The sequence below is a fragment of the Protomyctophum parallelum genome (assembly GCF_964188405.1).
Source record: "Protomyctophum parallelum genome assembly, chromosome: 5".
NCBI classification, from domain to species: domain Eukaryota; kingdom Metazoa; phylum Chordata; class Actinopteri; order Myctophiformes; family Myctophidae; genus Protomyctophum; species Protomyctophum parallelum.
This window is the reverse complement of record NC_139702.1, coordinates 11,977,037-12,004,295: the sequence shown is the minus strand read 5'-3', so window position 1 is coordinate 12,004,295 and position 27,259 is coordinate 11,977,037. Positions and strand designations below refer to the sequence as shown.

General features: G+C 43.1%; 1 protein-coding gene across 1 annotated transcript; it reads right to left on the bottom strand.

Moving 5' to 3' along the window:
• Positions 1-4,222: 4,222 nt before the first annotated feature.
• On the bottom strand, positions 4,223-25,947 carry LOC310858811 (neuronal acetylcholine receptor subunit non-alpha-3-like; the record flags this gene model as incomplete). The annotated part of the gene is made up of 7 exons (XM_083765095.1): positions 25,909-25,947; positions 24,395-24,504; positions 19,832-20,051; positions 15,218-15,511; positions 8,102-8,292; positions 6,701-6,932; positions 4,223-4,357 (listed from the first exon to the last, which is right to left on the bottom strand). Exons 1-7 carry the CDS (start codon positions 25,933-25,935, stop codon positions 4,223-4,225), a joined length of 1,209 nt encoding a protein of 402 aa, XP_083621221.1. The 5' UTR covers positions 25,936-25,947.
• Positions 25,948-27,259: the final 1,312 nt, after the last annotated feature.

Here is a 27,259-nt window from a genome sequence, read left to right as displayed (position 1 = left end):
GTCCCACCATTACACAGTCACACATCATATCCAAGTCCCACCATTACACAGTCCCACATCATATCCTATAGAACCACCATTACACAGTCCCACCATTACACAGTCACACATCATATCCAAGTCCCACCATTACACAGTCACACATCATATCCAAGTCCCACCATTACACAGTCACACATCATATCCTATAGAACCACCATTACACAGACACACATCATATCCAAGTCCCACCATTACACAGTCACACATCATATCCTATAGAACCACCATTACACAGACACACATCATATCCAAGTCCCACCATTACACAGTCACACATCATATCCTATAGAACCACCATTACACAGTCACACATCATGTCTGCATTGTGTAACAGCGCTACAGAAGGAAGGCACGTGAATTATACATGATCTTTTGCTGCATGGGACAGAGAAGCAGGTGTTTGGAGCATAATTGTTTACACTTTATGGACAGGAAAAACATTTCCCTGAAAATAAATTCTCTCAACCTTCACTGAGGATGGCAGGACCCAGGCTCCTGCTCGCACGCAGACATGCACGCACGCACGCACGCACGCACGCACGCACGCACGTTGCACATTGGGGAATCTTTGGTGTCAATTTAACCATTTGTTAAGTGTACAAATGGAACACACACACACACACGCATGCACGCACGCTTTGGCTCTTAAATAAATGCTGAGTAGGGCTCACTGGGTGATATATGGACTACATTAAATACAATATGTTTGACCTCAATATCAATATTGTATTGCAGTGGTGGAAAGTAACTAAGTACTTTTACTTAAGTACTGTACTTAAGTAAAAGTTTGACATACAAGCTCACAATGCGTCACGCATTGTGAGCTTGTAGATCTGCTATTTTCAATAGCTTTTGTACACATTTTGAACTTGTGAAATGGCACATTCTGCACAATGAGTACTTTTACTTTTAGTACTTTAAGTGCATTTTGATGCCAACACTTTTGAACTTTGACTCAAGTACATTTTCAATTCCGTACTTTACTTGTAACGAAGTAGTTCTAAATTGCAGTATTGGTACTTTTACTGAAGTAAAACAATTGTGTAGCCTACTTTTTCCACCACTGTTGTATTGTGCAGATGACTATTCCTGCTTTCACAAAATAGGTTGCTTTCACATTAAGCTTTGTGATAAACATCAGAATAGTAATGCCATAATAAATACATTGATAAAGTAGGCCTAAATAAATTTAAGTCAGGTAAAAATACATCAATTTACTGTAATGCAGCTTTTAAAGCCAGGAATAGACTGCAACTTGACAATATAGGCCTATCACTTAATATCCACAATCCCAGACGACATGTACAGTAGGCTACTATTATAGGCTATAAATAGCCTATCTCATACTCATAACTTATATCACAATATTAATAGGTATATAGGCAAATTGCCCAGCTCTAGAGATCAATACTCTGATAACACAGGAAGTTCATGGTGGCGTTCACACTATCTTTCTTTTTAACAAGACAGGGAACAAAAACTATAGGTCATGTACACTTACGCCATGATGATACTGTAACATTGGGGTCACTATTTAAACAATTCCCGTGGAGTGGTGGTGGCTGCAGGCTGCAGCCCGAAGGCTAGTAACCATGGAGCTTATAGCCAGGTGACAGGTCGGCAAGTCGAACACGGATGGATGTATAATGAATATCGGTATGTCTCCTCTCCTCTCTCATACATACACACAACAACAAAGCCGATGTGGATTTTGGTCTTCACCAAAGGGACTTCACTTGTACGATGTAGGCCTACGTTATTACTTATTTAAATGAGTCTATCCTTCCCTCCTCGTGTTGGCTGTTACAGGGAGGACGCTGAAAACGAGCCACCTTGCGTCCAAAATGATTTGTTGTGTATTTATCTTCTCTGCAAAATGCTGGCTGTCAACTCTCCTACGAATACAAACGCTTTGCTACCACCTAGGGGCAACTCTGGAACATTACACCCAAACTCGAGCCTGCTCCACATTCCTGGTTGTAGAAGTATATATAGTTTCATTATATAGATATTCCACTGTTTCTTTCTTAGCTTACGCATGTTTCATGATAAATGCTTTTTATGTGATGTATTCCAATGCTTTTTTGTTCTTGCTTAATGTAAATCGCTCTGGATTAAGAGCGTCTGCTAAATGCCTAAATTGTAAATTGTAAATTGCAGTATCAGGTCATGATGGCTGTGATGGCTTGTGGTGGACATTTTGGTCATTTTGGTCTGTAACTCTGAGAGTGTTCAAACCCAATGGACCCCATTTGTACACTCCCAGAGTTAAGGGGGTCCTTGCAAATAAAACATTTGAGGACCACTATAGTAGGCTACTAGTTTGACCCTTAATATGCCAAAAACCTAGAGACTGACATTCAGTAATTGGGTCTTATGATAAAAATAAGAACATTATAATGGTGTGTAAAACAGAAAATCAAACATTTCCCGCGGACAAGACCAATTAAGTCTTGCCACAGACACATCTTCGTGATGACCCCTGGGTTGTAGTGCACAAGCTTTTGGGTCTTCGGAACCTGCCCGTTTTTGCCTCAAAGTGCCCTTTTCCTGACCAACACATTATTTTTTACATGATAATGAGAATATAGTATTGCTTATAGCCTACTAGACATAGCCTGGCTAATAAGCCAGACTAAATCCGCTGGCAGGCAATTTCTTTTTTTTTGCCAACTAAACAGCTGATTTGCGTCTGGCTTATTAGCCAGGCTACCAATGACATGGACCAAGTTATTGTGGATTTGTGGAACATCTTTCGCCATTAGCATAAGAGTAAGACATCCAAATGTACTAAATTTTTGATGTAAAATGGCAGAAGGGACCCCACAAAAAAGAACCAAAATCGGTGCGCTGCATGTGCACACAAACACTGTAAAGTACTTCATTTATCCAGACCATATAGGCCTATAATAACCAATATTTTTTAAGCACTCTACTATAGGCACACAATACAACATTTTACAAACAAAGCCACACCAGTCTGTATAATAATTAATTACTTAAGTCGTATCATTTTCAAATGTTATTAATAGCTTTAATTCATTATAATGTATCATGACAGAAAAAGCTGAGTGGGGAAGAGGAAATGGATAGTAACAAGTAGTGATTTATGCATCGATAATGGAAATCTCAAACATTAATTGAAATGATATAAAGACGTGGAGTAGGTTGTCTTATTGCTTTCATTCTTACGCATTCTTATAGTGCACATACTGCATGTTTAAAGCAGAAATACAGTTCAAAGAGTTTGTTTCTCAGTGTATTGAGCACCAAAGTCCTGACGTCACTCGCTCATTCCCTGGTTCCAAGAGGTTCGCAGAAGTTTTTTCTCTATGGAGAATAACGTCATCTTAAAATCCGGGGAGGTGTCTCTGTATCGTTTACGACAGTCAGTCAGTCAGTCATATTTGATACAGTCTGCTAGTGAAAATTTAACTAATTTGGCAGCAGTATTAAGGCCTATATTCATAGTCTGGATTTTCGGTGGTGAGGTGACCACCGCTCCGGTGGTGAGCTGACCACCAGAGCTGAAATAACGTTGAGCGGTGGTGAGTAAAAACAGAGAGAAGGGCTGGAGCGGTGGCGGTGGTTTGCTCTTCACCGCGGCTCGTGACGTCATGTTGTAGTTCGGTGGTCACCTAACCACCTGAAAATCCAGACTATGTATGAGCCTTAAGTCAGTTGATTCTTCATATCCATGTGAGTGAAACAGCCGGGATGATTTGTTTATTTTTCAAACACAGTTCTTATATGAGGCGATCTAAGACCCCCCTCTTATTATAATACAAATCAAAAAGTACACGAACCCGTGGACTTCGGTGCTCTATTATGCATGTTGCCATGCGGTGAGGTACAGTGTCATTGGTGTGAATGTGTGACATCAATAGTTGACGAGATACACGCTATAGCAATAAGACAAGACAGATGAACTTCTGGCGATGTGTGTGTGCATCTGCATACAGTGCAGTGTGAGTCTCTCTCTCTCTGTGTGTGTGTGTGTGTGTGTGTGTGTGTGTGTGTGTGTGTGTGTGTGTGTGTGTGTGTGTGTGTGTGTGTGTGTGTGTGTGTGTGTGTGTGTGTGTGTGTGTGTGTGTGTGTGTGTGTGTGTGTGTGTGTGTGTGTGTGTGTGTGTGTGTGTGTGTGTGACTGTGTGTGTGTGTGTGTGTGTGTGCGTGTCTGTTCATGGCGGTGTGCTGAAGTACAAGTACAAGGCCGGGGTGAAGATCCCTATAGTTCCCAGTATGGACACGGTGAGGAAGGCCCACAGGAAGATCCTGTCCAACACCTGGGCCACAAACTTCCAGTCCTGGACCACCTGGCAACCAGAAAGAGACAGAGAGAGAGAGTTGAGGAAGACTATTGTAACAGTCAGTATGCAGTGCCAGTTGGTGCCACAGGGTGGTGCACTGCTCCCTTTTGTTTTGTTGTGTGTGGAAGATCTGTCACTTCCAATATATATGCATATACTTATACTATGTTAGCGGGCAGTATGACTGTAGGCTCCGTTCACCTTTTGTTTATGATATTAGTTCTGTCTGCCGTGAGACCTGGCGTAATATGGTCAATACTGGATCAATGCTCTTTTTAGTAGGCTGCCAAATAAAACAGCTTATAGTGACATTCATCTGTGTCTGTTTGAAATACCTGGACTGACATCTATTCTATAGGCCTAATGCTCAACACATCACAATATGTACAGACTCAGCGACCACCGCCTGGCAATAGAAACAGGCAGACACAGACAGAACTGGCTGCCTAGAGAAGACAGACTGTTCACTCTGCTCTCAAGGGGAGGTGGAGACGGAACTACACTTTCTGTTACAATGCGACAAATATAAAGACATCAGAGAATCATTCTTCCCTAAATTTTAAGAAAAATATAAAGAATTTCAATCCACCATAAATAACTCATCATTTCAATATGTTCTGAGAGAACAGTCCAACTGCACAGTTTTGGCAGCAAAATATGTGTGGAGTTGTCATCAACTGAGGGACAGCCAGTGGACACAAGAGACAGGTACCGGTATATCTGTCTGAACAGGGCCATTAAGTTGCTGTTATGTTTCTGTTTGTTAATTTATTTTCATTGTTACTGTATTGCTTGTTGTTCATTATTGTTGGGATGTTTGTTGACTTTTTTTTATTTGTATGTAATTACGCTTTGGCAATGTAAAACATAGAGAGAGAGAGAGAGAGAGAGAGAGAGAGAGAGAGAGAGAGAGAGAAGGAGAGAGAGAGAGAGAAGGAGAGAGGAGAGAGAGAGAGATAAGGAGAGAGAGAGAGAGAGAAGGAGAGAGAAGGAGAGAGAGAGAGAGAAAGAGAGAGAGAGAGAGAGAGAGAGAGAGAGAGAGAGAGAGAGAGGGGAATGGGGGGGGCAGACAGACAAGTCCACAGGTGTTGTTATGGGACTGTGTCAACCTTAAGTGATTTTCTGTCATTTTCGGTACACTACACTACACACACACGCACGCACACACGCACGCACACACTCTCACTCTTTTATTTTGAAGTTGAACAAGAACTGACAGATATGAAATCTCACACGCATCCACAGTAACATCCTCGGCGTATCCATTTGAAAATCTGAAAACGAATAATGCAACCACGTGGACTCCAGGGGTCGATACTTTATACGGTCCTTTTTTTCCCCGTTACTGCAAATCGCTTGTACAAGCTCACAACACGTTGTAACACATTGTGTTGTGAGCTTGTAGATTGGTAGATTGGCAATCTTTTGGGCATCCTCATCCTCCGTTTTCACAGAATGCTTGCCCAAACATAGGAATGCTACTGTAGGTTTCATACAGTAAAATGAGCTTTATAGCTGTTGAGAAATAGCAGATCTACAAGCTCATAGTGAGCTACGAACTTGTAGATCTGCTTTTTTTTATCGTGAAAATATGGTGCAATTCATTGAATATATATTCTTTCACAGCAAACGTTTTTAATTCAAATCTTTGCTTCTGGGAGGTCCCTGGAACAACAGGCTTTGAGATGGAGGTCGGCGGGGCAAATACTGATCATTCTAGGGGTTCTGGGGGAGAACCACTGACATAGAAACATAAGGTTTTTCAGAAAACTGTCAGGATTTAGACGACATTTTGTATAATCTAGTCTCAGGTTGTTTTCAACCCGTTTCATATCAAGGCCGATTATTTATTCAGCATTTGAACCACAGAGAGATTTATCCTTTCAGACCCAAAACGAAAGAATATTTCGTTGTCGGATAAGATCTTGTCCACAATTCCATGCTGTATTGATGTAGCCTGGCTAATTAAGCTAGACTAATATCACACAACACTATCGACCCGTACGGGTCCATTTGGTTTAATTTTTACACTCTCTAGAGTTACAGATCTTTAACCCATTTTAGTGGTGTTAGCATTACGTTATGCTTTAGCTATTTAAAAATAGCAGATCTACAAGCTCATAGCTCGCCACCGAGTGGCGCGCTACGAGCTTGTAGGTCTGCTATTTTTGAAAAATCGAAGAACGACTGACATAGAAACATAGCTTTTTCAGAAAACTGTCATTTTCAAACAGACATTTTTAGAATCTGATCTCAGGTCAGAATGAAAACTGTCAGGATGTAGAATACATTTTTAGAATCTGATCTCAGGTCAGAATGGGATAAGGGTTAAATAAACAAGCAGTGCACCTCGCGTATGAAGTGCTCCTTCTTGATGTGACGGCTGATGTAGCGCACCGAGTTGGTGGCTTTCTCCAACATGGCCACCCAGGCGTGGTTCTCGTCCTCCTTGCCTCCCAGCGGTCCCCCTCCCCTCTGCTGAGCCGAAGACCCCCCGTGGCCCGGTATCCCCCTCCTGCCCGGACCCCCGCCACGGGGCTTCGGCTCTGGGCTGCGGAGCTCAATGTCTGGGTAGTGGTACCTATGGGGATTCACAGTCCATGAAGTCAAGTTTCAAGTTTAGTTCAAGTTTATTGGTCATTTAAAATGCACACACCTTATACAATGTATTCAGGGTTTTCTTTGTTGACCAAAAGGGAGTGTTTGGCAGAAGCCTCAGCTTATAATGCCACAGCCCTTTTAATATTCAAAATAGCTATAAAAAGGAAGAAAAATACAACAAAACAAAACAAACAAAACAGACAGAAAAACAAAACATAACAAAACAAGACAAAACAAAACAAAACAAAACAAAACAAAACAAAACAAAACAAAACAAAACAAAACAAAACAAAACAAGACAAAAACAGTCCACACTCACAACAAACACCAGAGGGAGTTCAAGTTCAACTAATCACGTTGCAAACCAGATTCGGCTCAAACAAGGGATTAAATTAATTCCGCTCCTATATGCCACTGAAATGTGGAACACCCTACCAACAGCCATTAAGACATGCGAATCCCATGGCTCCGTTCAAAACCGCTCTCAAAGAGCGCCTACGGACAGCTGCAATTCGAAACTGGCCCCAGTAAAAAAAAAAGTGTTGCACCTTTATCCAAGGCGCATTACATTCACCCATTCACACACACATTCATACACTGATTGCAGCGGAAGCCATGCAAGGTACCAACCAGCACATCGGGAGCAATTTGGGGTTCAGTGTCTTGCCCAAGGACACTTGTAGACTTGTAGACTTGACAGGAGGAGCCGGGATTCGAACCGCCGACAAATGGATCATTGGACGACCTGCTCTACCTCCTGAGCCACAGTCGCCCCCCAGTAGGCCCCTCATAAACAGCAGTTTGGGCACCAACCTGTCAGTGTGGCCCCTCATACACAGCAGTTTGGGCACCAACCTGTCAGTGTGGCCCCTCATACACAACAGTTTGGGAACCAACCTGTCAGTGTGGCCCCTCATACACAACAGTTTGGGCACCAACCTGTCAGTGTGGCCCCTCATACACAGCAGTCTGGGCACCAACCTGTCAGTGTGGCCCCTCATACACAACAGTATGGGCACCAACCTGTCAGTGTGGCCCCTCATACACAGCAGTTTGGGCACCAACCTGTCAGTGTGGCCCCTCATACACAGCAGTTTGGGCACCAACCTGTCAGTGTGGCCCCTCATACACAACAGTATGGGCACCAACCTGTCAGTGTGGCCCCTCATACACAGCAGTTTGGGCAGCTTCTGAAGGAACAGGCTCTTCACCCAGGGGGCCATGGGGTGGTAGGTGGCCGACGAGCGGTGGTGCACGTTGATCACGAACACGGTGACGATGATGGAGAAGGTGACGAAGATCATGATGAAGAGCAAGTACTCGCCGATCAGCGGGATCACCTGAGAGGGGAACATTTTTAGAATGTTGTAGCTATCGAAGAGCAAGGAACAGAACATTGTTAGTTCATTTTTGTTGTTCTCTAGTGTAGAAAACATCATGTCAAGAGCCAACCAATGCATTGTGAACCTAAAACACACACAGCTATTACTAGTAGAAGCCCTAGGAGGGGTCCACGCGCACCCCCCTTATTTTTTTTTCTAGTCTGGTTTTTATTCATCCTTAGGACCTCTAAAATAATAATTTTGATGATCCCAAGAACAAAAATTGTCCCTTTGGTGTTTTTTTCACTGTTTTATGAGTCATACAAGTGCTGCAGGATTACTGGCAGGAACGCCTACGAGCCCGCCTTTTAGAGACTGTGGCACGCTCAATAGCCCAGATAGCCCAAAAGTAAACATACCATTTTATTCTAGACAACCTCAGGTTTCCAATGAGACCAACCATGTCATGCTCCCATGTCGGGAAGGGCGGTCAATACGTAATGATTCAAGTTAAAATAACATTTCGTGAGGGGAAAAAAGGCCATCAACCATTTTCCGAATGACCCCTTGACCTGTCACTTCAATATATGTGAATGGAAATGGGATGCAGGGGTAGCTACAAGCCTCCCCTATACAGACATGCCAAATATATGCCAATTTCATGCAGTTTTGGGCAAGAACCATGCAGCTTTGTGAATGCAGTACAAATCGTGGCTTAATCCCCATAGTGTTGTTGTAGTACGGCAGTTAACCAAACCTATTGTGCATTTTATGACTAAAGCATGAAACTTTCTACAGTGTTTCTATATACTATGAAGTTTGTTTTCAGACGTGGAACCACTTCTGAGTTGATGTCTGTAACTCGTTAGAGGCTGTACACATATCGGGTTGTCAAAAACATGCATTTTTCCCTTTTTTGCAGGCACAAAGACAGTATATCAATAAGAAGGGTTCTGGAACCCACTAGTCATCATCAAATTGCTTTAATAGGTTAAATTAACAGTAGAAGATATGTCAATTGGGTTTCATGGGTCATTAGGTCACACAAACACCTCACATAAACACAGACACAAAAATCGGATCAACCATTTGTGTTCAATTGGATTGAGCATTGGACATCTCTTCTTAACATATCCTATTTGCAGTAAAGAGTGTCTACCATGCAATGACATTATTAGAGAGGCCTAACAGTCTCCTGAGAATGAACAAAGGGCAGACTTTTTGCACTTGCATCGCTTCGTGCACCCTTTCTTGCAAACACAATGTATCAGTTCATAGCAGCTCTGTGAGGCTTCTGGAAGGGTGGTCCACAGTGGCTGCCATCCCAATTCTTCTTTCACCCAGCCCCAATCAGAAGAGCTAGGCTGGATGAAGGGAATGGCATATAAGTCACATTGATGACCAACAGGGCACAGTGGCACAAGTCCTGTCGAGTAAGATACAATCAAACCAAACTTCAGCGACGGCGGAAGTCGTCAGAAGAGGTGAAACAGTCTGTAGTACCCAAAGTTCACACTCGGTCTACTGACACTGACAGCCATGTCTGTACTAAGGACAGGGTGTGCTTCTTCTGCAACAAGCTAGCAGGCTCTCAAAAAAAAGAAAAACTCAGAAAAGTGCTGAAATGAGGCTTCAACAAAACAGTTGGACTTCAATGTTAGACAAGCTGCTTTGGAAACGGAAGACACTGAGTTACTAGGCAAACTTGCACCTGGGGACATGATAGCCCTCGAGGCAAAGTATCATCAAAACTGCCTCCGGATGCTTTACAACAAATCAAGACAGGCGCATTCAAAGGATGGACATGAGGAAGAGAATCTGGTGCATGGTATTGCTTTCGCAGAGTTATTGGCCTTTATGGAGCAAAGTAGAGGTGATGCGCCCCAGTATTCAAACTGGCAAACCTGGGTAAACTGTACCAAGAACCACTTAAACAGCTTTGTGCTACAGTAGATTATCATGTCCACACAACCAGACTGAAGAACCGGCTTATGTCTCAGTTACCTGATTTAACGGCTTGTACACAAGGAAGGGACACACTATTAACATTTCAGGATGATATCGGACATGCTCTCAAGAAGGCCTGTGATCACGACCGTGATGCCATGTATTTAGTGAGAGCAGCACAAGTGGTACGGAGAGAGATGTTTTCCAAGAAGTTAAACTTTGATGGCTCTTTCCATCCTAACTGTCAGAAGGAGTCTGTACCTACATCTCTTTTGGCCTTGGTGAACATGATCCTGGATGGGGCCAACATCAAACACCAGACTCAGCTTCTGGAAAAAGGAACTTCTACCGCTGCTCTTTCAATCTCACAGCTGTTGGTTTTCAACAGTGTCAAACATACACGAGCAGAAAAGTCATCAGGTACAGTACGTCACAACCGTAACCGTGAACCGTGAGCATGATAGGCAGACCATGACACCCAGGTTGCCTGGTTGGTTTCTGGATCATCCTTCACAGTTCTCAACCACCATCTTCTTCTTCTCTTGTTCTTGCTGTCATTTGGAAATCCAAGACTTTCAAAGGGCCTTTTACTGGAGAGGCTCTGAAGGTCTTTGTCATCCGAGCAACTGGTGGCACATTGGTGTAGGCTTGTGGCAGTGGCATGAATGACCTAGTGGATAGAGTGGACTGGTCAATCACAAGCACACCACAGTCAGAGCCTACACTTTCATGTGTATGGTGCTGCATCAAGGAGATCCCAGTGCCATGAAAGGAGTCCTTTGCTGTTCCAGAGCTCGGATTGTGGTCAATATTGTCCTCCGCAGCTGTTGTAAAGAGTCCATTGCGCATTTTTGCGGGCACACAATATCTTCTGCCATGAAACGCTGGCAGACTCCATTGGCAATGTCAGCTGACACCTGCAGCAGGCGATCATATGCCACACACATACCCAGACTGAAGAGAGTGTAAATTAGCCCTCTATTGCGTGTGACAGCATGGACTTTCATTGCCACATACAGAGGAAGTGGAGTTTCACGGTTACGGTTGTGATATACTGTACCTGATGACTTTTCTGCTCGTGTATGTTTGACACTGTTGAGAACCAACAGCTGTGAGATTGAAAGAGCAGCGGTAGAAGTTCCTTTTTCCAGAAGCTGAGTCTGGTGTTTGATGTTGGCCCCATCCAGGATCATGTTCACCAAGGCCAAAAGAGATGTAGGTACAGACTCCTTCTGACAGTTAGGATGGAATGAGCCATCAAAGTTTAACTTCTTGGAAAACATCTCTCTCCGTACCACTTGTGCTGCTCTCACTAAATACATGGCATCACGGTCGTGATCACAGGCCTTCTTGAGAGCATGTCCGATATCATCCTGAAATGTTAATAGTGTGTCCCTTCCTTGTGTACAAGCCGTTAAATCAGATAACTGAGACATAAGCCGGTTCTTCAGTCTGGTTGTGTGGACACGATAATCTACTGTAGCACAAAGCTGTTTAAGTGGTTCTTGGTACAGTTTACCCAGGTTTGCCAGTTTGAATACTGGGGCGCATCACCTCTACTTTGCTCCATAAAGGCTAATAACTCTGCGAAAGCAATACCATGCACCAGATTCTCTTCCTCATGTCCATCCTTTGAATGCGCCTGTCTTGATTTGTTGTAAAGCATCCGGAGGCAGTTTTGATGATACTTTGCCTCGAGGGCTATCATGTCCCCAGGTGCAAGTTTGCCTAGTAACTCAGTGTCTTCCGTTTCCAAAGCAGCTTGTCTAACATTGAAGTCCAACTGTTTTGTTGAAGCCTCATTTCAGCACTTTTCTAAGTTTTTATTTTTTTTGAGAGCCTGCTAGCTTGTTGCAGAAGAAGCACACCCTGTCCTTAGTACAGACATGGCTGTCAGTGTCAGTAGACCGAGTGTGAACTTTGGGTACTACAGACTGTTTCACCTCTTCTGACGACTTCCGCCGTTGCTGAAGTTTGGTTTGATTGTATCTTACTCGACAGGACTTGTGCCACTGTGCCCTGTTGGTCATCAATGTGGCTTCTATGCCATTCCCTTCATCCAGCCTAGCCCTTCTGATTGGGGCTGGGTGAAAGAAGAATTGGGATGGCAGCCACTGTGGACCACCCTTCCAGAAGCCTCACAGAGCTGCTATGGACTGATACATTGTGGTTGCAAGAAAGGGTGCACGAAGCGATGCAAGTGCAAAAAGTCTGCCCTTTGTTCATTCTCAGGAGACTGTTAGGCCTCTCTAATAATGTCATTGCATGGTAGACACTCTTTACTGCAAATAGGATATGTTAAGAAGAGATGTCCAATGCTCAATCAAATTGAACACAAATGGTTGATCCGATTTTTGTGTCTGTGTTTATGTGAGGTGTTTGTGTGACCTAATGACCCATGAAACCCAATTGACATATTTTCTACTGTTAATTTAACCTATTAAAGCAATTTGATGATGACTAGTGGGTTGCAGAACCCTTCTTATTGATATACTGTCTTTGTGCCTGCAAAAAAGGGAAAAATGCATGTTTTTGACAACCCGATATGTGTACAGCCTCTAACGAGTTACAGACATCAACTCAGAAGTGGTTCCACGTCTGAAAACAAACTTCATAGTATATAGAAACACTGTAGAAAGTTTCATGCTTTAGTCATAAAATGCACAATAGGTTTGGTTAACTGCCGTACTACAACAACACTATGGGGATTAAGCCACGATTTGTGACATATATTTGGCATGTCTGTATAGGGGAGGCTTGTAGCTACCCCTGCATCCCATTTCCATTCACATATATTGAAGTGACAGGTCAAGGGGTCATTCGGAAAATGGTTGATGGCCTTTTTTCCCCTCACGAAATGTTATTTTAACTTGAATCATTACGTATTGACCGCCCTTCCCGACATGGGAGCATGACATGGTTGGTCTCATTGGAAACCTGAGGTTGTCTAGAATAAAATGGTATGTTTACTTTTGGGCTATCTGGGCTATTGAGCGTGCCACAGTCTCTAAAAGGCGGGCTCGTAGGCGTTCCTGCCAGTAATCCCGCAGCACTTGTATGACTCATAAAACAGTGAAAAAAACACCAAAGGGACAATTTTTGTTCTTGGGATCATCTAAATTATTATTTTAGAGGTCCTAAGGATGAATAAAAACCAGACTAGAAAAAAAAATAAGGGGGGTGCGCGTGGACCCCTCCTAGGGCTTCTACTATACCCTAGTCTCGCGTAGCCAGACAACGATTCCACAATCTCCGAATGCTATAGAGTCTGGAAGTACACCTTATTTTTTTATTTCCTTTTCTGCTAAGCAACAAGCTATATATGTGTTTTCTATTTATATCAGCATAAACGGATAGACTGTATGACAGAAGCATTTGAAAAGGCAACAGTCTACGCAACGCAAGACTACAATTACCCCAGTGGTTTTCAACCAGTGGTCCGGGGACCACCAGTGGTCCTTGAGGGGGTTCCAGGTGGTCCCCAGCTAAATGATGGAGAGATGGTAACCAAATGGACCCTTATAGAAATAGAGCGGTAAGTGAAAACAAATGAAAACAAATGGACCCTTATAGGATTTGCCTGTTATTGCTCAGGTACCACATCAATACAGCATGGAATTGTGGACAAAATCTCATCCAACGACAACACAATATTATAAAGTCTTGGACCTAAGAGGCTAAATCCCGTTTAAGATCCTTTGGTGCTAGTAGACGGATTCTTCTTTTGTTTTTCACTAAACATTTGTTCAAAGATTGTTGGACAACCACTTCAGAGGCTCTATACATCCACGTATGATAACAGCATCCTAAGGTTATCAAGGAATATCACCTCTAATACTAGCCATGTCTTGTATATGGAGAGTATAGGTTGCTGCCTTCAGCTCAACAAGGTCAGACTGAAGAGGTCTTTTGTCCATCAGTCGACTCTGAGGCTTAATCAGGATTTTGGCCTGCAGGACTAGACTGAGCTGTGGACATTGCTCTCCGCCCTTATGTTTGTATGTATGTAACTGTATTTTTGTCTCCACCAGCCGAAGGCATGGGGAGAGTATGTTTTGCACTCCGTCCGTCCGTCCGTGTGTCCGTGTGTCCGTGTGTCCGTCCGTGACCAGCTAATCTCAGCCACCGTTAACCCGGTCGATGCCAAATTTTGCACACACACTCCCTGGATGCCAACCATGAACCTCTGCCCCAAACTTTCCAGAACGGCCTGTTATAGCGCCACCAGGAGGCCGCTTTGTGCAAAACAAGTTTTTGCACAGTACACCTACAGATTTTGTCCAAACATCACGCAAATTGGTACACAGTCTCTCTAGAGCCATTCAACCAAACCGCTCTTTCAGATTTCTCAGACTCCATCCTGATTGGTTAAGATTGGCTTCCAAAGTTCACAGGAGTGCTCAGTTTCAAACAAAATGCTGCAAATCATGAACACATCGCGAGATTTCCGTGAAATTGTGCACCCACATTCCCACTAGGCCGAGGACGAAATGCCACATGAACAATTTCAACTCAGCCTCAAGGTGGCGCTATAACTGGCCCAAAAGTGTTTTTACCTCTAACTGCACGGATCTGTGGATAACTTTCTATGCCAACTCCCTAGAGGCCAAGGAAAAACCTTTGCCTGGAATTCATCACATCTGCTCATCCTGGTGGAGACCTGTGCCCAGTAGGGCACTTTTTCTAGTATTTCTTTTTTTCGTCCTGTGTTATGTTAAATGTGTGTTCATGTGTTGCATACAAGGCCGCTGGGTCGCAAAACGAATTTCAGTGCGAACTGACAATGAAGTACTATATCATATCATATCATATATCAACTGGTGGACCGTGGCTCAAAGGCCTAATAAATAATGGATCTTGACATGAAAATCACGTGATCGGAACGGGACAACCCTACTTAGGACCATAATAATACAACCAATGCTGATCAGAGCTGTCTCTCCACAAAAGAACAAATTCTCGCCCTGGCTGAAAGAAAGTTTAACTTTAGACCCACTTTGGAGGACGAGGGGATGATCTCCTCGATGACCAGGAGGAAGACGGTGAGCGACACCAGCACTGAGGTGGAGAGGGAGAGCTTCTCACCCTCGTCCGAGGGGAGGTAGAACACCAGCACGGTGAGGAAGGACAGGCCCAGACACGGGATGATGAGGAACAGAGTATAGAACAGCGGCAGCCGCTTGAGGATGAAGGAGTACGTGACGAACGGGTACCAGTACACCTCGTCCCGCCGGCTGCCCTTGGCGCCCGTGGCGTTGAGGATCTCCCACTCGCCGTTGTCGAAGAAGTCCTTTTGGAGACGGAATCAGAAATTAAAAATGAAAAACAGCGACAGTATTGTCACACCTTAAAAAAAACTTACAGTAAAACGGGTGAACTCCATTTGTCAGGGCTCCTCAGATTTGCAGTTCGTAATAAAAAAATCACACCTGTGTGAACCGAGTGGTGCAACCCCCCCCATCTCTCTCTCTCTCTCTCTCTCTCCCCCCCTCATCTCTCTCTCTCTCTCTCTCTCTCTCTCTCTCTCTCTCTCTCTCTCTCTCTCTCTCTCTCTCTCTCTCTCTCATTAGCAGGCAACAGTGAAGCACTGTCTCTCTCTCTCTGTTACTGCATGGCACAACAGCGCCCCTACTGGTACTCATACTGGTGCTCATACATAGGTGAACACATACATAGGTGAACACATACATAGGTGAACACACTCCTACAACCAGCAATGTCTGTGTACATGTATGTACACAGACATTGCTGGTTGTAGGAGTGGTTGCATCACTCAAAAACAGTATACTACTATAAAAAGCTAAAAATAAATCAAAAATATATAGGTAGCCTACTTTAATTTAAAAGGTAAAAAGCCTATCTTCGTATTATTCACTAGCAAAGAATCTTGTGTATGTCAGAACACTATTTATTCAAAAAGTCTTCCCCCAACCCCAACCAACTATGCCTAGTGACTTTGATTATGTTTAAGCGTTAACCTTCCTTCGGAAAGGAGTTACTTTTAGTTGTAGTTTGATTCTGTTGATTGTTAGCCTGTTTTAGGTTTTGCATCATTGAACATTTATTCAAATTCACGTAAATACTGATTTAATTCACTTTTCTGTTAATAAATTATCTTTTTGCACAAGCTGCTGCTTCTCATTTCAATATGTTCCGGGTCTTTGCCCCTAGACACAAGTGGGTAGATTTTGAAGGTGCGTTTTACCAATGGAAATACATAAATTGGCCTCGCTCTGCGCACATTCGTATTATGAAAGGCATATCGGCCCGTGTTGAACGCACTGACCCGTGTTGAACGCACACACATTATGGCTTACCGCGGTCCTGAATATTTTAGCATTGTGGGAGTGTCCATATGTTAATTATTTTCGCTTTGCGCAATTTGCTATTAAGCCCCTTGACCTAAAGACACTCAGCGCATAACGATTAGACGTGGGTCTGACCACCTCATAAACGCAAAAAGCACTGTTTGATTTGACACTTGAGCGGCTCTGGGAAGCTGGTAGAGTGTTGCCATGTCTGTTTATTATAAGCGGCTTATTTTTCTGTAAAGTTGCTTTCTGTGTAGTTGTTTTTCTTGTTTCTAAAGTGGTTATTTGGGCTTTTCTCCTAATGTTGTTTAAACCAGTGATCCTCACACAGCACATTCCGATGTCAATGAACCCCAGATGAATGCATTTGCCCAACTAAGGACAGCTAATCCAAAAATTAAATAAAAAGATTACTTTTGAAAATAGCAGATCTATACCAGCTCACAATGCATCACATTCATTCATTAAAACTATGAACTCTGACTGCAGGGGGATATATAATGATCATTATAACAATGTGCAAGAACATATTTAAAAAGAAGGAAGAACTTTATATTTGTGGACAATCAAAATATGTTTTTTTATTTTAATGTGGTGTCATTCAAATTAATCTGGATATGGCAGACTCACTATTTAGAAAATAAAAACATGGCACTTCATTTAAAATAGATTACAGACCCCTGTTATATGCGCTTATTTTTATAGACCTATTTACTTGTTTCTATGAGACATGGCAGTTTTGCGTCTTTAAAAAAAAAAAATTGAGATTAGAAACGGCCATAATTCTTTCATTTCTCAACCTTAAAAATAAATAAAAACATCTCCATAATCCGTGGGAAATGTGCTTTCATATGCTGTATCACACCCGATTCAAGTCTTCTTCAATAAAATGCTACGAGCGAACTCAGCGAAGACCATACCATCGGGGCCACAGCATTACGCAGCACGCATTCAACTCATTCCTTCGTCGTGACTTGAATGAAATAAAATATAATAAACGTTATTTTACTGGTGTTTTTCAATAGAAACAAATAAAGAGCGTGTGTAGGCTACTGTGTGCAAGTGCAACAGTGCATATACATGCATGCACTAGGCTATATTTCTTCCGTGTCGGGATGGTGATTGAGCTCTTCAAGTTCACAGCCCGTTTGGTCTTTCATAAAAAAACGTTGATATTAGCCTATAAACACTCATGGTTCTCTCATTTCTCAACCGTTTTATTAAATGTAAAAATCTCCATATTCCTTAGGAATCTTGCTTTCATTCGCTGTATGGTACATGGTTCTATCGTTATCGAATTAATTAATTAATTTCCAATTTGCCAATATGCTGCTATCTACTCGCAATTCCATTCCGATCTGAAAGATGGGTCTGTTCTTTTGAGGCATAAAGGTGACAGCATGCAGTGCAATAGGAATAATTAACCCAAATGTGACAAAGGCATGTCATGTCTTCTATGGTGCCAGCCTGAAGAAATGTCATACCACGATCCCCAAAGTGCGCATTCCGTATGTGACATCAGCTGACTGGTAAAGAGAATAGTACGGACATGTTGATTGGGTACGTCTCAAACACGCCTTAAACACACCCATGACTAATTCAAGGCCGTTTTGCGCACTCCGCGGGGTGTCAAAAGCGCTTCTTAACATGCCCAAAATTGCAATATGACATACTACACGCCCCCAGATCATAATACTGTAATTAGATTAGTAATATAGAAGTAAGTAAAATAGAAGTCCTAAATCGACCCCTAAGGGCTGTATTTTGCGTGTCTTAAGGACCAGGTCTTATTCCCTAACTTGAGTAAACTAAAGACCTGGGGGCGTGATCAATGCCATTTGGCTATTCTGAGTGGCCAAAGAGCATTGATCACTCCTCCAGGTCTTTAGTTTACTCAAGTTAGGTAATAAGACCTGGTACTTAAGACACGCAAAATACAGCCCTAAGGGTCGTAACAGCTGGCAAAATCAACACTGCCTGCGGGCCCTTAATTTTTATTTATCTATTATTTTTGTATTTTTTTTTTTTGTATTTTTTTTCAGTTATAGTTGATTTCATTCATATACAATTTGTGGTTTTTATACATTGTATTTCAGACTTTGATATTTTATACATAAATGTTGAGTACTGGTGTTGTTGTTGGTTTTGTCCTGTATCTGAATCTGTAATTGTTGTCATGTATCTGCTGTCTGTCCTGTCTTATGTGCAAACTTCAATATGGTCGATTGGACATATTGGTCGATCAGCTCCAGTAACTCTACCTTATGGTTGACGTAGTGGTCGACCAGTAACACTACCTTATGGTTGACATAGTGGTCGATCAGCACCAGTAACTCTACCTTATGGTTGACATAGTGGTCGATCAGCACCAGTAACTCTACCTTATGGTTGACATATTGGTCGATCAGCTCCAGTAACTCTACCTTATGGTTGACATAGTGGTCGATCAGTAACTCTACCTTATGGTTGACATAGTGGTCGATCAGTAACTCTACCTTATGGTTGACATAGTGGTCGATCAGCACCAGTAACTCTACCTTATGGTTGACGTAGTGGTCGATCAGTAACTCTACCTTATGGTTGACATAGTGGTCGATCAGCACCAGTAACTCTACCTTATGGTTGACGTAGTGGTCGATCAGTAACTCTACCTTATGGTTGACATAGTGGTCGATCAGCACCAGTAACTCTACCTTATGGTTGACATAGTGGTCGATCAGCACCAGTAACTCTACCTTATGGTTGACATAGTGGTCGATCAGCACCAGTAACTCTACCTTATGGTTGACGTAGTGGTCGATCAGTAACTCTACCTTATGGTTGACATAGTGGTCGATCAGCACCAGTAACTCTACCTTATGGTTGACATAGTGGTCGATCAGCACCAGTAACTCTACCTTATGGTTGACATAGTGGTCGATCAGTAACTCTACCTTATGGTTGACATAGTGGTCGATCAGTAACTCTACCTTACGGTTGACATAGTGGTCGATCAGTAACTCTACCTTATGGTTGACATAGTGGTCGATCAGTAACTCTACCTTACGGTTGACATAGTGGTCGATCAGTAACTCTACCTTATGGTTGACATAGTGGTCGATCAGTAACTCTACCTTATGGTTGACATAGTGGTCGATCAGCACCAGTAACTCTACCTTACGGTTGACATAGTGGTCGATCAGTAACTCTACCTTACGGTTGACATAGTGGTCGATCAGTAACTCTACCTTACGGTTGACATAGTGTTCGATCAGTAACTCTACCTTATGGTTGACATAGTGGTCGATCAGTAACTCTACCTTACGGTTGACATAGTGGTCGATCAGCACCAGGTCCACCATGTCGCCATCGTAGGTCCAGGAGCCGAACTTCATGGAGCAGTTCTGCCGGTCGAAGGGGAAGAAGGTGACGTCCATGGTGCACGACGACTTGTAGCTGGCCGGCGGCGTCCACGTGATGGTCCCGTTGGAGCGCACGATGGCCTTGGTCATGAGGGAGCCCTCGAAGCGACCGTCCGCGCTGCGGAGAGGAGAGGAGACGTGCAGCGACGAGGATCAAAGATGGAGATGTACTCTTGGGTACAACCATTGATTCCAAGCTGACATGGAATTCCAACACTCATTCCATCTATAAGAAAGGTCAGCAGAGCCTAGAGGCTGCATTTTATGCGCAGACTGAGAAAAAAAATGTAATGGCACTTTTCCATCGATCCTTTGTGGAGTGCATTGACATTTTGTTTTGTTTCCTGGTATGGCTCATTATCATTGGTTAATGGCTTTACACCACTGCATATATATATATATTATATATATATATATATATATATATATATATATATATATATACACACTTTATTTCAGACAATAGACCATATCACATAAGATCAACGTACAAAAAAACAAAAAGACAAACAACATGGGAAAAGGATAAAAGCGAGCAGTTAATACAATACAAAGTACAGTAGTCACAGTAGTGCAGATACAAATACTGACTACCTAATCAGCAGCAGGCTGCTGAGCCAGTGCTTGCGCCGCCTGGACGTGACCCGGTAACAGCTCTTCACAGGGTCCGTTAGTGCCACTATGATGCTGTTACTAGACACCTCCAGGTAACAGCTCTTCACAGGGTCCGTCAGTGCCACTATGATGCTGTTACTAGACACCTCCAGGTAACAGCTCTTCACAGGGTCCGTCAGTGCCACTATGATGCTGTTACTAGACACCTCCAGGTAACAGCTCTTCACAGGGTCCGTCAGTACCACTATGATGCTGTTAATAGACACCTCCAGGTAACAGCTCTTCACAGGGTCCGTCAGTGCCTCTATGATGCTGTTAATAGACACCTCCAGGTATAAACAGCTCTTCACAGGGTTCGTTAGTGCCACTATGATGCTGTTACTAGACACCTCCAGGTAACAGCTCTTCACAGGGTCTGTCAGTGCCTCTATGATGCTGTTACTAGACACCTCCAGGTAACAGCTCTTCACAGGGTCCGTCAGTGCCACTATGATGCTGTTACTAGACACCTCCAGGTAACAGCTCTTCACAGGGTCTGTCAGTGCCACTATGATGCTGTTACTAGACACCTCCAGGTAACAGCTCTTCACAGGGTCCGTCAGTACCACTATGATGCTGTTAATAGACACCTCCAGGTAACAGCTCTTCACAGGGTCCGTCAGTGCCTCTATGATGCTGTTAATAGACACCTCCAGGTATAAACAGCTCTTCACAGGGTTCGTTAGTGCCACTATGATGCTGTTACTAGACACCTCCAGGTAACAGCTCTTCACAGGGTCTGTCAGTGCCTCTATGATGCTGTTACTAGACACCTCCAGGTAACAGCTCTTCACAGGGTCCGTCAGTGCCACTATGATGCTGTTACTAGACACCTCCAGGTAACAGCTCTTCACAGGGTCTGTCAGTGCCTCTATGATGCTGTTACTAGACACCGCCAGGTAACAGCTCTTCACAGGGTCCGTCAGTGCCACTATGATGCTGTTACTAGACACCTCCAGGTAACAGCTCTTCACAGGGTCCGTTAGTGCCACTATGATGCTGTTACTAGACACCTCCAGGTAACAGCTCTTCACAGGGTCCGTCAGTGCCACTATGATGCTGTTACTAGACACCTCCAGGTAACAGCTCTTCACAGGGTCCGTCAGTGCCACTATGATGCTGTTACTAGACACCTCCAGGTAACAGCTCTTCACAGGGTCCGTCAGTACCACTATGATGCTGTTAATAGACACCTCCAGGTAACAGCTCTTCACAGGGTCCGTCAGTGCCTCTATGATGCTGTTAATAGACACCTCCAGGTATAAACAGCTCTTCACAGGGTTCGTTAGTGCCACTATGATGCTGTTACTAGACACCTCCAGGTAACAGCTCTTCACAGGGTCTGTCAGTGCCTCTATGATGCTGTTACTAGACACCTCCAGGTAACAGCTCTTCACAGGGTCCGTCAGTGCCACTATGATGCTGTTACTAGACACCTCCAGGTAACAGCTCTTCACAGGGTCCGTCAGTGCCACTATGATGCTGTTACTAGACACCTCCAGGTAACAGCTCTTCACAGGGTCCGTCAGTGCCTCTATGATGCTGTTACTAGACACCTCCAGGTAACAGCTCTTCACAGGGTCTGTTAGTGCCACTATGATGCTGTTACTAGACACCTCCAGGTAACAGCTCTTCACAGGGTCCGTCAGTGCCTCTATGATGCTGTTACTAGACACCTCCAGGTAACAGCTCTTCACAGGGTTCGTTAGTGCCTCTATGATGCTGTTACTAGACACCTCCAGGTAACAGCGCTTCACAGGGTCCGTCAGTGCCTCTATGATGCTGTTACTAGACACCTCCAGGTAACAGCGCTTCACAGGGTCCGTTATTGCCACTATGATGCTGTTACTAGACACCTCCAGACGTTGCATGGAGTTATACATCAGTTTTCTTAAGTTAACAAAGCATCACATTTTTCATTTCAACCTTTATTTAGTTCTCGGAGAACACACTGAGGGCTGGGACCCTGTTGTTCAGTGGTGCCGAGATTACAACACATCAACAATGTACAGTGTGGGGAAGGGGCGACAAAACATAACATAAAACAACAAGAAAACAAAACATAGATAAAAAGAGTAAAATTACTGGTAATAATAAGGGAACATTTGCATAGTGCTCAATTAAAACAGGTACAGTTGATATTTACCAGCGTTGAAATGTCAAGTTGAAAGCGATATAGAGAAGGAAGAGAGCTGTATTTTAGTGAAGTCTGTAAGGTGTTCCAAGTGTGTGGGGCAGCGCACTTGAAGGCAGATTTTCCAGATGTAGTGGAGGCATGTATGGTCTCAAGCATCCAATATTCTTGAGAGCGTGTATGATAAGAAGTGGTTTTCCATTTTAAAAGAGAATTTAAGTAAGAACCAACCGCCAACAGAGGTAAACAACTGACTGGCACTCTGTGCCACCTAGGAACACGTAGGAGTAACCTCAAGGCATCGTTATATGCCACTCTGAGCCGTTGCATGCTTTTTTTACTCTGTACGAGCATGTTGGCATTGTATCTTTTTTTTGCATGTCTGTGTCTGTGTTGTGTCTGTGTCTGTGTCTGTGTTGTGTCTGTGTCTGTGTTGTGTCTGTGTCTGTGTCTGTGTCTGTGTCTGTGTCTGTGTCTGTGTTGTGGCTGTGTCTGTGTTGTGGCTCACTTCTCATAGAGGACGATGTCAGGGAGCCATATGGTCTGTGTCTGTGTTGTGTCTGTGTCTGTGTCTGTGTTGTGTCTGTGTTGTGTCTGTGTCTGTGTTGTGTCTGTGTTGTGTCTGTGTCTGTGTTGTGTCTGTGTTGTGTCTGTGTCTGTGTCTGTGTTGTGGCTCACTTCTCATAGAGGACGATGTCAGGGAGCCATATGGTCTGTGTCTGTGTCTGTGTTGTGTCTGTGTCTGTGTCTGTGTTGTGTCTGTGTCTGTGTCTGTGTCTGTGTTGTGGCTCACTTCTCATAGAGGACGATGTCAGGGAGCCATATGGTCTGTGTTGTGTCTGTGTTGTGTCTGTGTCTGTGTCTGTGTCTGTGTTGTGTCTGTGTCTGTGTCTGTGTCTGTGTCTGTGTCTGTGTCTGTGTTGTGTCTGTGTCTGTGTTGTGTCTGTGTCTGTGTTGTGGCTCACTTCTCATAGAGGACGATGTCAGGGAGCCATATGGTCTGTGTCTGTGTCTGTGTTGTGTCTGTGTCTGTGTCTGTGTTGTGTCTGTGTCTGTGTCTGTGTCTGTGTTGTGGCTCACTTCTCATAGAGGACGATGTCAGGGAGCCATATGGTCTGTGTTGTGTCTGTGTTGTGTCTGTGTCTGTGTCTGTGTCTGTGTTGTGTCTGTGTCTGTGTCTGTGTCTGTGTCTGTGTTGTGTCTGTGTTGTGTCTGTGTCTGTGTTGTGTCTGTGTCTGTGTTGTGGCTCACTTCTCATAGAGGACGATGTCAGGGAGCCATATGGTCTGTGTCTGTGTTGTGTCTGTGTCTGTGTCTGTGTTGTGTCTGTGTCTGTGTTGTGTCTGTGTCTTTGTCTGTGTTGTGGCTCACTTCTCATAGAGGACGATGTCAGGGAGCCATATGGTCTGTGTCTGTGTCTGTGTCTGTGTTGTGTCTGTGTCTGTGTCTGTGTCTGTGTCTGTGTCTGTGTCTGTGTTGTGTCTGTGTCTGTGTTGTGTCTGTGTTGTGTCTGTGTCTGTGTTGTGTCTGTGTTGTGTCTGTGTCTGTGTTGTGTCTGTGTTGTGTCTGTGTCTGTGTCTGTGTCTGTGTTGTGTCTGTGTCTGTGTCTGTGTTGTGTCTGTGTTGTGTCTGTGTTGTGTCTGTGTTGTGTCTGTGTCTGTGTTGTGGCTCACTTCTCATAGAGGACGATGTCAGGGAGCCATATGGTCTCTGAAGGCACTCTGATGGAGGTGATTCCTCCATACTCGTCTGGGTTCCATCGCAGCTTCACGTCAACCCACTCCTGTGGGGAAACAAAATAAAATGCCAACTTATTTATGGATAAACATGCTTGACCTAACCAAGGTTTATGAGGTATTGGTCAAAACCTCTCAGGGAATAGAGTCTGGCATTCATGCTTGAACAACCAGCTGAAGGTACAAAAGATGATTGTATAGTATACATTACTCATCCACTCTGAAGCTCTCCTTGTCTCAGCTATTGATTGATTGAATATTTTATTAGACAACATATGAATGCAAACAGCACGATGTACAGTCAAGCATTTTTTTTTTTTTTTTTTTTTTTTTTTCGGCTTACGCCTTTTTATTGATTTTTGAAGGGACAGACAGTAGGCTGACAGGAAACGGGAGAGAGATGGGGGGATGACATGCAGTAAAGGCCGTGTCGGGCTCGGGAGTCGAACCCGCGGCACACTGCGACTGGATTACCAGTCCGGTGCCCAGACCGTTACGCCACGGCCTGGGCCTACAGTCAAGCATTTTGTCCAAAAGGATTTCACGAAGAATGACCTTGCGGTCTCATTTCCATCCGGGTCCCATACACTCACACACAATCATGACAAGAATAATAATTTAGAACAGTAACAACAATTGATTTAATAATAATAAATAATATAATAATAATGGTAATAATAACAACAATAATAATAATAATAATAATAATTTAAAACAAATAATCAGGATAAAGAGGTGGGGCGATCATCTCTGTACCTAACCAAAGTACCAAACCAATAAACCAATATCCTTGTATCATAACACCTGCTACAGTATTTGTGCTGCAGTAGGTATGTCTTGTGTTAACCATGTATTTGTTTAAATTCCCTTGACATGTTATTTAAAAATGTCATAATGGACCTGTAATAATGACACTAAAATATAACACTGTAGGCCTATACTGTATGTCACACTCTCCCACATTAACATCATCATGTCAATGATGTCATTGTGGTATTATAGCCTCTAAGGATTTAGATTAGATTAGATTTAGATAGTTTATGTTGTTGTTTTTCTCAGTCACTTTCTCTATATCAGTGATTTTGTACACAAGTTAAATTAACATTGATTTTACAATATGAATTGGGGTCCCAGAGATAGAAATGCCATTAAATGGGGGGTCCGTAGACTAATGCATGTCAAACTGGGGGTCCTTGAAATTAAACAGGTTGAGAATCACTGCTAGAGCCGTAGAAATCTTCTCTTTTGGGGGTCCCTGGCATATCTTTTCAAATGGGGGTCCGATGGATAATGAGTGTCAATTTTGGGGGCCTTGACATTGAAAAAGTTTGGGAACCATATTATAATACTATTTTGTTGGAGCTGGGTCTACTTTGACTGCTCAAAGGACCAAATGTTGCCTTATTTAATTATGAAACACAAGATAACAAGAGACAGATGTGTATCTTTACCTGCCAGAGCCAGACATTAGTGGTCATCAGCTGGTTCTTCTCATCCTGCCAGAAAGATGGAAGAGATTAGGGTCAGTTTTCATTCTGTTCATGATGTACGCCAGTGGTTTTCAACCCTTCTCATATCAAGGTCCTTTATTTATTTGGCATTTGAGCCACGGACCACCATTATGATGAGATCGAGCCTCTCAGACCCAAAACGTTCAATATTTTTGCTGTCATTGGATAAGATTTTGATGTGCAAAACAGATCAGAGTGAACTATAAGGACAAATTATAATTATTATTTTCACACAGTGTTACATTCCCTCATTGCTTCTCTAATGCAGCAAAAGCCACGCACGCACGCACGCACGCACGCACACACACACACACACACACACACACACACACACACTTAATGCAAATAAAAGGGAGATATGATGAGATGGTTACAGTGGAGAAGGGTAAGCTCTATTTGTGAAAATACAGTATATCTTTTTAGATCAAATACTATTCTCACCTATAAAGGCATATACCCAAAAAATAGGGAGGGCAGGATTAAAGTGGTTCAAGTGAATTAAGGACAAAGAACTTAAAGAAGTGAAGGAGAGGAGGTCAGAAGGAATGGGCTGCTGACTGACAGTAGATGTGATGTCAGACTTCACAGAAACTTGCTTTAAAAAAATAAAATAAATCCAGATTTCTGTGGTCTGTCTGCCCAAGCAAACCTAATGGCATGCCCATCCATCCGTCAGCATAAGAAAATAATGACCTACAGTATGGTGGTGAGCTCAGTAAATGTCAATGCAGTTTGTTGAAAAGACCACAAGATGGCACTCTCTGTCTTACTTCTGTAAGCAGTGGCTACATTCATGGTGGGTGCTAATTACAAGTGCAGTACTTTTACTTCTACTACACTACATTTATTTTAAACGCTTAGTTACTGTAGTTACTTTGTAGATTTGATTTATTATTCAGCCTTTTGAAAAATAGCCGATCTACAAGCTCACAATGTTATACATTTAACAATAATTTGTTATACATTTGAAAACATGAAATGGGACATTCTGCATATGTGTACTTTCTACTTTTGGTACTTTCAGTACATTTTGATGCGAATAATTTTGTACTTAAAGTACATTTTGAATTCTGGACATTTACTTGTAACGGAGTAGTTCTACATTGCAGTATTGATACTTTTACTTAAGTACTGTAAAACATTTTAGTAGGCTACTTTTTCCCACCGCTGGTGCTGTGTGTGCTTTTGGAATGGACGAGGCGTGCGTTTGTATGTGTGTAGTATTGTGTAAACATGCACGTGTGTGTACACTGTACAGCATTAATAATTAATGGATTCTGGCTGTTTCTCA